Source organism: Quercus lobata, chromosome 6 (assembly GCF_001633185.2).
Source record: "Quercus lobata isolate SW786 chromosome 6, ValleyOak3.0 Primary Assembly, whole genome shotgun sequence".
Taxonomy (NCBI): Eukaryota; Viridiplantae; Streptophyta; class Magnoliopsida; order Fagales; family Fagaceae; genus Quercus; species Quercus lobata.
This window is the reverse complement of record NC_044909.1, coordinates 21,554,705-21,569,857: the sequence shown is the minus strand read 5'-3', so window position 1 is coordinate 21,569,857 and position 15,153 is coordinate 21,554,705. Positions and strand designations below refer to the sequence as shown.

The 15,153-nt window shown below is 35.4% G+C and overlaps 2 protein-coding genes and 1 non-coding gene across 3 annotated transcripts; 1 reads left to right on the top strand and 2 right to left on the bottom strand.

Moving 5' to 3' along the window:
* Nucleotides 1–2,674: 2,674 nt before the first annotated feature.
* Nucleotides 2,675–2,756, bottom strand: TRNAS-AGA. Its single transcript has one exon. It is a non-coding gene; the product is annotated as a tRNA-Ser (tRNA).
* Nucleotides 2,757–2,814: 58 nt separating this feature from the next.
* On the top strand, nucleotides 2,815–11,257 carry LOC115994625 (glutamyl-tRNA(Gln) amidotransferase subunit B, chloroplastic/mitochondrial). The gene is made up of 10 exons (XM_031118834.1): nucleotides 2,815–2,919; nucleotides 3,378–4,050; nucleotides 4,375–4,584; nucleotides 5,960–6,100; nucleotides 6,216–6,419; nucleotides 7,120–7,317; nucleotides 8,552–8,620; nucleotides 10,224–10,340; nucleotides 10,455–10,546; nucleotides 10,631–11,257. The coding sequence occupies exons 2-9, from the start codon at nucleotides 3,421–3,423 to the stop codon at nucleotides 10,533–10,535; spliced, it is 1,650 nt and encodes a 549-aa protein (XP_030974694.1). The 5' UTR covers nucleotides 2,815–2,919; nucleotides 3,378–3,420; the 3' UTR covers nucleotides 10,536–10,546; nucleotides 10,631–11,257.
* Nucleotides 11,258–12,725: 1,468 nt separating this feature from the next.
* Nucleotides 12,726–14,263, bottom strand: LOC115949973 (UDP-glycosyltransferase 90A1-like). Its single transcript, XM_031067231.1, has one exon. It carries the CDS (start codon nucleotides 14,261–14,263, stop codon nucleotides 12,845–12,847), a length of 1,419 nt encoding a protein of 472 aa, XP_030923091.1. The 3' UTR covers nucleotides 12,726–12,844.
* Between the last annotated feature and the right edge of the window lie 890 nt (nucleotides 14,264–15,153).

Sequence of the window (15,153 nt, the reverse complement as noted above, 5' to 3'; positions counted from 1 at the left end):
TCAACAGGTGTGAAAAGTTTTGCCAATTTTTTTGTGTCTATAGACTTTCTAAAACAAAATTCTACGTGGTTCATCTTAATTAATCATAATTTTGCATCTAAAACAAGATAATAGAGTTTATATAATATTTAATTTTTTTAAAGTCATATTTAAATATAGGTGAAAACACGCTTTTGGTTCCTATATTTTGGGCCAATTCTCATTTTAGTCCCTACTTTTTTGGAGCACCTATGTTGGTCCTTGGAAATAAAAAATTATTACCATTTTAGTCTCTACCATCATCTCAGTAATGAAAATTGTTTATGTGGCAGACGAAATGCACTGTTGGCAAGTTAGATGCTGATGTGGCTAATAAATTTTTTTTTTTTTAAATATTTGGCATTTAAATTGCCACATCAACATCTGATTTGGAAAAAAAATAATTTAAACACATTAATTTTTAATAATTCTAAAAACAAAAACATAATTAAAAATTAAAACAAATATAAATTTAGATCTGGGAACATATTAAACATAAACACATAGAAGCACATACCTAGAAAAAATCTCAGTTCTTTGTTCAACTTGAACCCAAACACAAAACACAATGCCTCATCCAACCTCAAAAACTAAAACCCAAATCAGAAGTTATCTCAAAACCCACCCAAAACACAATCGAATGCTTCATAAACACATTAGCCACTCAAAGTTTATCACCAACAATCAGATATATCAATCAAGAAATAAAGACCCAGATCAAATATTAGCAACCAACAACTGATGGGGTGTGGCCAGGGTTTTGGCCATGGAGAGAGAGAGAGAGAGAGAGAGAGAGAGAGAGAGAGAGAGAAATATGATAAGATAGGGTTCAGTTGATGGGGTTTGGCCATGGGTTGTTAGCCATGAGTTTCGGCCATGGGATTCGACCATGAGATAGAGAAAGTTCACATCATCGATTTTTTGACCATGGGTCCATGGGGAAGAATGATTTTCGGCATGGATTTGTGGGGACTATGGGTTTTTGGCCTAGGTCTATGGGGAAGATGGGTTTTTGGCCATGGGTCTTAGGGAAGAAGAATAAGAAAAAGTATGGAGATTTTGGGTGTGGCATGTTGTGGGTCTTTGGAGATTTTGGAATTTGATAATTTTGCTTGAGTTTGAGAAAATAGGGGCTTTGGGATTTATTATTTTGTATTTAAGCTGATTTTTCTGGGCTTTTTTGTGTTTGTTTTCTAAGAAAATTTATAGGTTTATGGGTTTGTTGGAGATTGGTTTGTTTACTGGGTTTATGGGTTTGATATGCTAGAGAATTCAACGTTAATTGTGTTAGATTTTGGGGAAGAACATGAAGAATTTGGTGTTGGATATGTCTTGATTTAGGGATGTTCTTCCAAAAAAAATAATGAAAAGCAACAAAAAAATTATTATTTAATTTAATTAGATTGAAGGTTTGTTTTTTAATTTATTATTTTATTAGCCACGCTAGCATTTAACTTGCCAACAGTGCACTTCATCTACCATGTAGAAAATTTCCATTACTGAGATGACAGTAGGAACTACAATAGTAACGATTTTTGATTTTCAAGAACCAACATAGGCGCTCCAAAAAAGTAGAGACCAAAATAAGAATTAGCTCAAAATGTAGGAACCAAAAATGTATTTTCACCTTAAATATATAAAATGCCTCAATTTCAATTTTTGCCTTAAGCCCCCAAATGCATCAAGCCACCCCTAACCTCTATTGCAACAATTTCATTTGATGTGAAATAAGGTTTTACCTATTGCAACAATATATTTCAACATAAAATAAGGTTTAGCTATTGCAACAACATATTTAGATGTAACAAGGTAATTCTTGCAACAATCTTAAATTGATGTAATACATTTAAATTACTATTACCAAAAAAAAAAAAAAAAAAAAATCAGAGACGCAATAGTATATATATTACCCCAATTAATTTTTTTTGTTACAATAGTACTTATTGTAACAAGTCTTTTATCACCAATTACAAAAATATATTTTGATGTGAAATAAGTGGTTACTTATAGCAACAACATATTTCAACATAAAATAAAGTTTAGTTATTACAACCAATTCAATACCCTCTTCATCAACATCCTAATACTCATTTATCCTTATCACATGGACGCCAGCTAGTAACCCTTTTATTACCATAAACACGTATGGCAGCTCGAAAGGAAATCCAGGACAATTAGCTTGAGATTCTGATGGCAACTGGCTTTGGGCCTTCTCTCTACATTAAGGTAACACCAATAATACTGTGGCCGAACTTTGGGCCATCCGCGAGGGCCTGATGCTAGCTTGGAATCATGGATACCAACATGTCTCCCTTCAAACAGACTCCTTACTTGCTACTAAAATTCTGGATTGCAGGTGGCTCATGTCCAAGCCATGGGCGGTCCGCATTGAACACGTGTGGAGAGAAGCCAACAGTTGTGCAGACCTGTTGCTATCATGTTTAGTTATGTGTGTTTGTAGTTCTAGTGTTGGTTGCTTTTAATTTTCTGTTTGTAGTCCAAGTGTTGTTGTTTTGTAAGTCTGTTTGTGTAAGTGTCTGCTGTCTTGATGAGCAGTGTAAACTCTGTTCTGTTGTCTATTTTATTTCAATAAAGACTTCGTTTATGCAACCAAAAAAAAAAAAAAATTGTTGAGAAACCTTGTTCTAGTAAAAAACGTGGGCGGCAGGATTCGAACCTGCGCGGGCAAAGCCCACATGATTTCTAGTCATGCCCGATAACCACTCCGGCACGCCCACTTACTTGTTGAAAGTCATACTATTATATGTTATAATTTATTTTGAGCTACATAAGATCGTTAAGCTACTGAACCGGGTTTCATTGTCTTTGAAATGGATGACTGTTGCTATGGTAGGTTGTGAAGCAATTCGGGTCTATCTTTGCTGCTAGAGGCCAGAGCAGGTCAGAAATGGTTTCCATCGATCATTATCCTGTTCTTTCCATCCGTTCTTCTTCTCATATCTTTTCATTCCTTCTAAATTTTTTGAACTCTGCACTAAGCACTTTGTGTGTAATGTAATTCTACTGTGACATAGCAACTCTTTTTGGCATCTTTTGACTAATTTTCCAGTGTTTTACATTAAAATCCTTTCTGGGTACCCTTCAAAATCGATTCTTTTTATGTATTTTGAGGAAACTTCACTACCATTTTTGCAAAAACCTGATTCCTTGCATATCCCAGCATTTGTTATTTGTGTGACTTCAACTGATTTTCAAGTTCTGAGCATGAGCATCAAATATTATCTAGATATTCAACAGTTGGAGTCCTTCTAACTGATTTTGGTTCTTAATTTTTAAGTTATTTCCTTTTGAATATCTTTATAGCTTACCAATGCCTTTGATTTTTTAATGCTATGCAGACACAGCCTTTGTAGTGTTTGATAGATTGATTGAATTAGTGCCATGATGGCTTCTACCATTTTTAGAAGCATTCAAAACCACCCTTTGTTGCTGTACCCAACTGCATTGTTTAGAAGAAAGAATGGCGTTTTTTATTGCACTATGAAAAGCACAGAAGCCCAAACTGCCACTCAAGAAAAGCAAAAGCCCCAAATAAAAAATCCACCTCGTACCCAGACCAAAACAAGTGATAAATTCTCAAAAGATTATGAAGCAGTCATTGGTATAGAAACCCATGTCCAGCTCAACACCCTTACCAAAGCCTTCTGTGGTTGTCCTTACAATTATGGGTCTCCACCAAACACCAGTGTCTGCCCCATTTGCATGGGTTTGCCTGGTGCTTTGCCGGTTTTGAACTCAAAGGTCATTGAATTAGCGGTGAAAGTGGGTCTTGCACTGAATAGCAAGTTGTCTCTAAACTCAAAGTTTGATAGGAAACAGTACTTTTACCCTGACCTTCCAAAAGGCTACCAAATATCTCAGTTTGATGTTCCAATTGCAAGTGGTGGTTACATTGATTTGGATCTTCCTGTGGAATTTGGCGGGGGACATAGGAGGTTTGGCATTACAAGGGTTCACATGGAGGAAGATGCAGGCAAGCTGCTTCATTCAGAAAATGAAAGTTATTCACAGGAAATTACTGCTTCCCCTTTGCCTAAATACTGTACCACTTTTTACTGCATTGAACTGTAGTCTTCTTTGCTTTCAAGAATATATATTGTCGCTTTCACGTTTAATCAGGGTCAAGTGTCAGTCATATGATTTGTGGGTCAAGTTGACTCTATACGCATGCTAATTCTATAATTTATTGCCTTCTTATCTAGTAGTATGAGTTCAAATGCATTCAAAATGAAAATTTGTTTGTGACATATCTCTTTCCATAGATTTTGATGACTGCTGAAAATGGCAATTATCATGTATAGTATAGGCTTGTTGATATGGTTGATTTTATTGCAGGTTGATTTAAATAGAGCAGGGGTGCCTTTACTTGAGATTGTTTCTGAACCAGATATGAGAACTGGTATTGAGGCTGCAGAATATGCAGCTGAATTGCAGAGGTTAGTTCGGTATTTGGGAGTGAGTAATGGCAATATGCAAGAAGGTTCACTTCGTTGTGATGTGAATGTCTCAATTCGACCAATTGGGCAAGCACAGTTTGGGACAAAGGTAGTTGACTTCTCACTTCTTACTGTTTTTGTTTTCCTAGCAACTAGAAAAACTGAAACAGTTCAGAAAGTAAACGGTAAAGTGTTCTGATGTGTGAAGGAAGCCATTTTCTTAATTTATAAATATAATGTAATATATAAATTTATTTCATAGAAAAGTAAAACTCAAATACAAAGGGGATGTATTAGTGCTACTCCTAAATAATTACAAACTCCAGTTCAGTAGATCTAGAAAATCAAATAAAGATGTGGGTTGCGCATTGCCTAAAATAGTCATCCAGTTCTCCAAAGTCCAAAGTTCTCAAAAAAGAGGACTTTAATTGCATGCCAAGGACACTTAGCACCATCAAAAGTCCTATTCTTCTCTCCATACAAATTGCACACAAGGGAACATGCCAAATCTTTTTCACCTGTTATGACCAAACTTACCATGCTAACATACAAGTACTTGATGCCATAAGATAATGAGAGAAACAATGATTTTTTTTTTTTTTTTTTTTGCATGGTATTTTTTTTTTTTTTTACTATTGATAAGATTTCACATACACCTAGTGGTTTTGAAACCACAACCTCACCCTCCACCCATTATTATAGGAGGAGAAAGTGCCATTTGAGCTGGAGCTCAATGGCTCAAATGGCCCTTGGACCAAATGACATCTTCTTTTCTCCATAATAGGTCACGGGTTAAATCTTGTATGGTTGAATGATTTATATCTACAAAACAAAACAAGAGAAAAAAAAATGATAGAAATTTACATCCCTAATTTAATTGTTACAATAATTGGGGAGGGGGGATTTAGATCCTAGTACTCATAAAAGAGACAGGCTAATGCCATTAAGTTACAAGGCCTTTGGCAATTATTGACTTAGGGTTCTATGATAAGATGTGCTTAAAAATAAGAAAAATCCATTGTGTACAATATACCCTTTCATAAAATCACAAAAATGTAAAAAAAAAAAAAAAAATTAAAAAGGCGAAGAATTATACTTGGAGGTTCCTATATTGCTTCGACCTCCTTATCATGATCCTTTTAAATGCATGTAGTTACTGGTAACCAGAAGAACTTTTCTAGCATATAATTTTTCTTGTACTACCATGATTAATCTTTGTTTTTCATTTTAATTTTGGGGGTAATGAAGATAAATAGATTCATGGATGTATAACAATAACAACAAAAGGCACTAATTCTTTTTCTAATTGGTGTTTTATATTTCTTTTAGTTGGTAAGTTATACACACACTCAATGGGTTTTGAACCCATGACCTTACCCTCTACCCACTCTTATAGGAGAAGTGTCATTTGAGTCAAAGCTCCAATGGATTTGGTGTTAAAAGTTATTGGAAGTTCATGATCTAATTCCCTCTTGTATTGGCAGGTTGAGATAAAAAATTTGAACTCTTTTTCATCAGTTAGCCGGGCCATTGATTTTGAAATTTCAAGGCAGGTGCTTCTTCACAGCCAAGGCCAGGGTGATCAAATTACACAGGAAACTCGTCTCTGGGAAGAAGGCGCTCAGGTTATTGTTACATCTTTTATTCTAGTCATGTTGTGGAAACAAGTACCAGATATATGGTTCACTTAGTTATTTTGTGTCTACTTTATGCTCCATTAACCTTTGTTATAATGTTTAGAAAACAGTTACAATGAGGAAAAAGGAAGGGCTTGCTGATTATCGATATTTCCCAGAACCAGACCTTCCAGGAGTTATCCTTACTAAAGAATATGTCAATAGTATCCGTGATTCATTGCCAGAACTTCCAGAAGTGAAGCGTCGGAGGTATGAGAAGATGGGCCTGAGCATGCAGGATGTTCTTTTCCTTGCAAATGACGTTAATGTGAGCCCTCCTTATTACTTCAAATGTTTTTGCTGGCTGGGGATTGCTCAGTTGGCATTTAAAAGATTTTGCTTTTCATATTCAGGATTTTGAAGGAAAAGGCCAATCAAATTAAAAAAAGAAGAATTTTCTATGTTTTAATACAATCTCTTATTACTTATCAAAAAATAAAAAAATAAAAAAGAAGAGTAAAAAGTTGACACTGAATTCATATTCAAACTTAGAATTAAAGAGTAGTAAGAAAAGCTAAATTTTGGGTTAGTCTTTTGATATATGATACAGTAATCCCCAATTTAGAATTGTGCCCCAGGTCCTTACAATCTACATATATTTTATTCAAAATGAATGTAAATAAACACGGAGAGAGAGAGAGAGAGAGAGAGAGAGAGAGAGGGGTGTGTGTTAGCTCTTAATCCTGGAATACAAAACCCCAATATTTGCTAAGTCATGTATTTCAGTCATATATCACAAGCTTCAGGCATTTTCCACGTGCGTCTTTAGTGTTGTTTGAGGGGTGGCCAAGGTCATTTAAGCCTCTAATTCTGCAGGCATATTCCTTAGTCTTACTTCAAGACAAGCCTGAAAGAAATTTCTTACAATCCTTAATAACCTTGTATCTGTTGCTTTATAGTATTGTTTGGGATATATATCATTCTAGAATGATCTGAGATATGGCTCTTTTGCTGAACAAATGTCTTAGGTTGCAGAATTTTTTGATGCAACTATTGCAAAGGGAGCTGATGTGAAGCTGGCTGCCAATTGGATAATGGGTGACATTGCTGCTTACATTAAAAATGAAAAGTTGACCATAAATGAGATAAAGTTAATCCCCCAGGAGCTAGCTGAGTTGATAGCTTCAATAAAAGGTGGGACCATCAGTGGGAAAATTGGGAAAGAGGTAAGAGTTTGCCTCTGGTAATAATGCTTACCACATACAACATTTTCAAATTTCATTTGAACTCTGATGTCCGAGCTGATCATTGTATAACCTAGTGCCTCTATATGTCATTGGTTCACTTGTTTGTAAATTTACTTTTTATTTTTCCTAATTTGTCAGACTGAAAGATTTATATGCTTACTTTTTCAACAATCTCATTGTATAAAAGATTTTCTTTTTTTATCTTTTTCCACTCCCCCCCCCCCCTCTCTCTCTCCTTCTCTCTCTCTCTCTCTCTCTTTAAGTCTTTATAATGTTATTGGAATGTAAGAGCCTCCCTAACTTATAAGCAGGTGAAATATCAAATAAAACTAGCTTATGTTAATCTTGTAATAGCATGTGGCATAAGGGTTTAATAAATTGCTAGGCTCCCTAAGGTTGCAAGGTTTTAAGATTTTTTTTTTTTTTTTTTAAATTATTATTTATTGGTAACCCATACACACACACTGGATGGGTTTTGAACCACGATCTCATCCTCTATCTTACTCTTACAAGGGGAGGAGGTTCCATTTGAGCTAGAGTTCCTAGTTGATAAGTTTTATAGCTTGTTTGGATGGAGGTGGAGTAGAGGAGAGTAGAGTAGAGAGAGAGAGAGTAAGTTAAATTACCTTATTTGGATGTTTTTTAATTGAGGAGGGGGAGGGATTTGGAGGGGTTCTAACTACTTCTAACCCCTCATTTTTAATTCTCCCAAATTGGAGAGATTTGGAGGAAGAGTAGAGCATAGAAATGCTTGATCAAATGAATTACCAAATTTACCCTTACCATATTAACAAAATTACAAATTATGAAAAGGCTAATTATTCCCCTCTCCTTTACTTAATTTTAAAAACATCCAAACAAGGTGGAGGATAACCACTCCCCTCTACTCTCCTCTCTCTCCAAACTTCCAAACATAGCATTAATATATTGTAGCTGCACCATATGTAGGATAATAAAAGTATTATACGCATTGGGACCCTATGATAGTTTAGCAATGAGAGAGTTCAATTGGCATCTGGGGCATTGGCATTTGTGCAGGCCTAGATTTTGCAAATGTCCTTTGTCGTGCATGGTGCTGTGTTAACTTGTCCAAGTGAATGGAAAAAGGAAGCAAGACCTTATGATAGTTTTTCTCTATTTCTACTCTTCTGTGGACATGTTTTACCATATTGTGTATTTCTAAAATTCTCAACTTATAATTTATAATTTGCAGATACTGTTTGAACTACTGGCCAAAGGTGGAACTGTCAAGGGACTAATAAAAGAAAAGGATTTGGTTCAGGTAAGTTATTTTATTTAGGATCTAGTATAGATATGATTCTTTCAAATTGTAAAATATATGAAATATGAAGCTCTCTATTGTTTGTTTTTTTGACTCTACAAATTTTATTTCCCATACCTTTGCCTTGAAATGCTCAGATGAGATGTCTAAATTTGAAAGACCTATGATTGGTTGCTCAATGTCAAAAGGTACATGGTCTTGGATTGATGTGAGAGTGAGTAAGCAGGAAGCAAGAAAAACTAGTTTAGTGAATGTTATACCTAAGGATTTTAATGACAAAAAACTTTTTGAAGTAGAATTTGTCTATTGTATGCTAATTTTAGGTTAGTCATTGAAGAGATCACAAGAAACATTGTATTGACATTTATACTAGCTTCAAATATAGGATTACATTGTCCTGTTCCATTAAAATAAGAGCCAATTCTTAAATTTTGCTTCAGCATGTTATGTGTGAGATTAAACAACCGAGTGGTTAACTAATTTACAGTGTGTTTGGAATTTTTTTTTGAGCAAGAGGAGAGTAGAGTTGAGGGTCCCAGTCAAGGGTCAAGGGGGGAGGGAGAGGAGAGGGGAGGAAAAGGTGCGGAATGGTTACCCCTTCCCTTTGTTTGGATATTTTAAAAATTAAGAGGTGCAAAGGGGAGGGGGATGATTGTACAAATTGACAATTATGAACCTCGTTTTCTAATTTTAAAGAAATAGATATAAATTGACATCATAAGGGCAAAATTGATAATTTAAATTTTTTTAATATAAGTGGAACACCTCCCCTCCAAATTCCCCCAAACTGCTCATTTTTTATTCCCCCACCCTCAAACCATTTCCCTCCCCCTTTAAAAAATCCAAACAAGGTTCACTAAACCCTCCCATCTCCTACCTTCTACTCTCCCTCTCCTCTCCTTCCATCCAAACACCCATTTATCTAGATTGCCCTGGATAGTACATTGTTTCAGATGCTGAATCTGCACCTGCAGAATATACAAAATCTTCCAAACCCCTTTTTTTGTTAATATAGTGACAAAGATGTAAATAGGGACGAAAATGTATAAGCATTTTAATTTCTTGGAGATATGGTATGAACCAAGAGAAGCTAAATGGTTGTTTAAGCTTTGGGTTTATTTGAACTTCCAGTGTGCTTATTTTGATCTTAACTGATATGAGCCAAAACTTGAGCTTATTCATGGGTCTAACTGAGGTTGTTCAGTAGGCTAATTTGATAATTACTTTTATTGTAATTCAATATTAATTACAGCACCCCACCCCTTTTTTTTCCCAAAAAAAAAAAAAAAAAAAAAAAAAAAAAAGGAAAAAGCATCACACTTTTGCATGGGATCCATCAACTGGTGTTCAAGCATACTGCTGTCCAAGCCTTGGCTTGTTTGGCAATCAGCATGATATATGAGAGTCTGTAATATGATAATGAAAAGGCATGACCAAGTTATTCCCTAAATTGGGAGTAATTTCATTAAGTGATATCCTATGAGAGAGATAGTTTACATTGTCAATCAAATGGTTACAATTATTTGTATGCTAATGATGATTATAGTAACATTTGGCTTAGAAGAAATTGGATAAAGCAGTCTCATGGTTTTGAATATAACAGATAGTAGATCCTATGGAGATTGAGAAAATAGTAGATAAAGTGCTTTCAGAGAACCCAAAGCAGCTGGAGCAATATCGTGGGGGCAAAACTAAGCTACAAGGTTATTTTGCTGGCCAGGTAAAAAATCTGTGGGTTTTAATATGAAACTTGTAATCTATTTCTTCATCCTGGTTAATTTGTTAATAATTTTCCTGTCTACCAAGATGATTCTGTATGTTTTGGGATGTGCAGGTAATGAAACTGTCAAAAGGTAAAGCAAATCCAGGGCTTCTAAACAAGATCCTTTTGGAGAAATTAAATGCCCAAAGCTGATGATTTTGTTGGTGGGTATCTCCATATATTTCCTGTTTATTACAAGAAAATGAAAAACACAAGCAACCTTCTTATTCGTGCATAACTCTTGCCAGGTTCCATCATAGAAACTGGTCTATCCTTGGGTATAGATAGATGATGCGCTTACTGGAGGCAAATCGGTGTTGTCCCAGTGATATAAGTTTGCTGATGATGTCACCCCATGAGCTTTTCTGATGAATTATATATCCCTGCCTACTGATGGTAGAAGAATATTGTAACTCTGACTGACATGTTTGATCTCTACTTCTGAACTCATAATACTTCACAGCAGCTTGCAGTTTACTTCTGAAATCATAATACTTCGCAGCGAATTGCAGTTATACCTGTTCTGCAAGAAACATGGAATAGAATTGTGTGGAAGAGGCTGGTGGTGTTACTTGCTCGTCACTTATATATTCTTCTGTCACTTGAGCGGCTTTCCGAAGTGGGATAGATTAATAGTGAGTTGTAAGCTCATTTTGTTTTAGTATTTACATATAAATCTTGTAGGAAGTCAAGCACTATACTCTAGACTTCCATTTCTTTCTCTTGATGATTATAATTTGGTGGAAAGGGTTAGTATGTTATTGTTACTCTGCCCATTCCAATCTTTCCAAATACCTTCTTGTTTCTTTCAGTTTCATTTTGAATATATTTGGTTGGCTGTGGCCTAGTAAATATTAATTGATGCTTATTGATAATCTTGCCAGGTTTTTAGTTTGCTCGTTGGTCACTGAGATTTTCCTTAGCTTGTTCGTCCAATACATTTCAGATTATCATTAGTCCCTTAAAAAAAAATTTGGAACTAAGATTCAGTTGTTTAAAAATTTGACTAAAGGAAAAAGGATACATAATAATATGATAACATTAATTAGTGAAAGAAAAGAAAAGAGAACTTTTTTCAGTTAATGCCATATTGCATGTTAGATATTTTAGTCCTTTGTAATGACTTTTATCATGATGTAATGGATACTAATTATAAGAATAGCTTGAAGGGATCACGACACTGAGGGTTGTTTAGGTCTTATGACAGGGGCATGTTAATATGCTGTTTATCCTTACCATGTATAGCTGGGATTTGGATGCTTTGCAATACCCAGGGCATTGTATGGGCTGCAATTACCCTCATTCCTCTAACAAACAATTTTTACTTCACATTTTTTAAAACTTTTTAATTTTTTTTTTTCGTTGAGATTGGAAGTTGTTGTTGTTGTTTTTGTTTTTGTTTTTTTTTTTTTTTTTAACTCTCAATCTCAACCATTAAGGGCAATTGCATATGGTGTGTAATATTTTAAGTATTGCACTTGATCGTATAACTCATCCTATATTGAGCCCAAATTAAGGATATTTTCTCTATATTTAGTCAACCATAGGGCTTATATAATCAACTCAAGTCCTTGATTTTAGCCCAAATCTAGGATCTTTTCTCTGTGATTAGTCAACAATAGGGTCTATATAATTATAATCAACTCAAAAAAAAAAAAAAAAAAACTGTAATTAGTAAACAATGGGATCTATCAACAAGTGAAAAGCATTGTGTACTGGGTGTGGTCTTTTTTATCCTAACAATAATATTCATCTCCTATTTTTAGCTCAGAAAACTCAAACAACCCTCAGTGTTGGTAAATGGTAATGTACCTTAGACATGTTAACCCTCTGTAAAATCTACCATTGTTTTGTATGATTAGAAGACAACTTTCGAGTTAGACATAATAAGTTATTAAGGCACTTGTTGTAACATTCTACATAAACTTGCCTAAATTATAGGGATGAAAAGTTGTATAAGAAAGATCTAAAAAATTATTTTAAGAATTTAGCATAATTTAATTGGGGTCGGCTCCAATATTAGAGGCAATGACCTAAAGTATGCAAGGAAAGTGTGAGTCTATTGTGTGAAAAAAAATTGTAATAATAGTTGTTTGGTAAATCTTATTACACAAGCCCTATTATACATGCACACTCCCTTTTGAAATTAAGTTTTAAAAACACAATTTCAGTCTATATGGCCATGTATGTTTGTTGAGTGTGTATGTGTACAATAGGAGACCAAAAAACCCCTGGATTGCATCAAATAGGTAAGTAGCCGATATTTAGATATTGACTCTTGGTTTTGTTCTACTAAAGTTATTTAATACAACACTACACAAATTAAGTGGAGAAGTCGCAAATTATTCCGTGCTTAATTAGATACAATGAAATAAGCTATGATATTATATATATGCACCTGATGATCATGTCTTATTGCCACATATCAAAACCCAGTCACATTATATATATGCGCCTGATGATCATGTCTTCTTGCCACATATCTCATCAACGAGCAAGTCCAATGTGCACTTGGACGATCCAGCCTCCTCCATAGTTTTCTTGGCCATCTGTGCCACCTCTTTGCTCTTCTTCCTCACCTCCTTACCTTTCTCTTCTTCCATCAACTCCTTCACCATTTTCTCTAACCCCTCCCACTTCACAAACCCTCTCACTGACCCATTACATGTCTCAACCCTCAGTCCCACTATCTCTTCCACAACCATTCTTGCATTCAAAGGTTGCTCTGCCATCATAGGCCATGCAAGGATTGGAACCCCAGCACATATGCTCTCCAACACAGAATTCCATCCACACTGACTTAAAAACCCTTGCACACTCTCATGCATCAAAATCTCCCTTTGGTCAACCCATTCTCTCACTAAAATTCCTCTATCTTTCACTCTCTCTTCAAACTTATCATCTGAAATCTCTGACTCACTTTTTCTTATCACCCACAAGAAATTCACTTTGGATTCCTCCAACCCAATTGCTATTTCTTTGAGTTGTGCAGGTGAAATCTGTGTCTGAGACCCAAAGGCTATATACAGAACTGAGTTTCCTTGCTCAAGCTTCTTGTCGAGCCACTGAACCCATATGGGCTTATAATTATTGTGGGCTTCATTTCTAACCTTTGGTGGTTCAGCTAGGCATAAAGGTCCCACAGACCAAGCCTTGGGTATATATTTACGATTAAAAAAATCAACAAACAAAGGTTCAAGCTCATTGAAGCTATTGAATATAATACCATAGCTATTCTTTGTTGCTGTGATTGCTTTCATGGTGAACTCAAATTTCAGACCCTTTGGCTCCGGTTCAGTAAATGGGGGCTCAAAGTCATTTCTAGTAACTCTAATCCATGGAAAAGGAGTGACTGTTATTAACTCGTCGTCTAACTCGGCTCCAAAGAGAAGCCTATCATTAGCCACAGCTCTGGAGATTGACAAAGAGTAATAGCTCATACCATTGAACACCAATCGTGGGATGTTGAACTTGGAGGCAGACTCTAGAGTCCACCAAAGGAACCCATCAGATACCATGAAGCTGACATGTGGAAGAGTCTGGAGCGCTTGTTCGAAGTCAGTTTGCATGACCTTTGTAGCGTTAGCAAATGAATGGAATAGGGAGATTGAAGGCAGTTTTTCAGTGCTCTCGATTCCAGCAGGGATATCAGGCGCGTTGTGAGAGAAGGGGAGGTCAAGAATGGAGGCTGAAGTGTCATTAAGGGACTCAGAGAGGAAGGCATGATTGGCTTGGGTGGTGAAGATGGTCACAGCTAGGCGGCGATGGAGGAGTAAGCGTGTAAGGTGGAGGATTGGTATGATGTGACCTTTGGACATAAAGGGGAAGAGAACCACATGGTGTGGTTGTGCATCAATATCACCACAGATACTAGAACTCATTAAAGTACTTCCTCTTCTTCTTACAAGTTACAACTCTCTCTCTCTCTTGCAAGTTATCTAACACTGTTGGGTGATAAACTCAAGTAGCATATTTTGGCGTTTTCAACTAGACTTTATTATCATCTCCACTTACCATGTCCTAAATAAAAAGAAAGAAGAAAGAAGAGACAGAGAATAGACCATCATTGAGTGGGCAAGACAATCTCAATTCAATAATGCTACAATTGAATATAGAAACATTCTACAATATAAAATTTCAAAAAAAAAAAAAAATCTATATTATCAAATTACAAAAGACCGAGCTACATGGTTCGAGAAATTATAAAGTCCACATGGTGGATAAGTAACGTGGTCCACCATTCCACTAAAAAACTTCCACCTGTTTAAAATTGTTGATTAGAAAATTTTTTTAAACAAAAATTAATTACGTACTGATTTAGCAATTTTAAACAAGCGAAAGTTTTTTAGTGGAATGGTGGACAAGTGACGTGATCCAACAGAAGACTCTATAATTTCTCCCATGGTTCACGTGGGTGTGTGTCTTCATCTCTCCTCCATCTCTTCTTCTGTTCTGACTTCTGAGAGCTCAAGGATGAGAGAATGAACGTTCCTCTGTATTTGGTTTCTCTATTTCTTAATGTTTCATTATTATTATACCAGACAAGAAAAAAGAGTGCTATGTACCTCAAGCTAATCGTTATTATTAATTTTAACATAAACTAGATAATATCAATCATTCAAAATTGTAAAAAGTTTTATCAAACATTTTGTCTTTCAATTTTTATTGCAATTATTAATATTCAAACAATTTAAAGATATTAAAAACTCAAAATATTATCTTAGATCACATTAGGTAAGAAGTGGGCATGATCGTTTGCGCACATATCCTA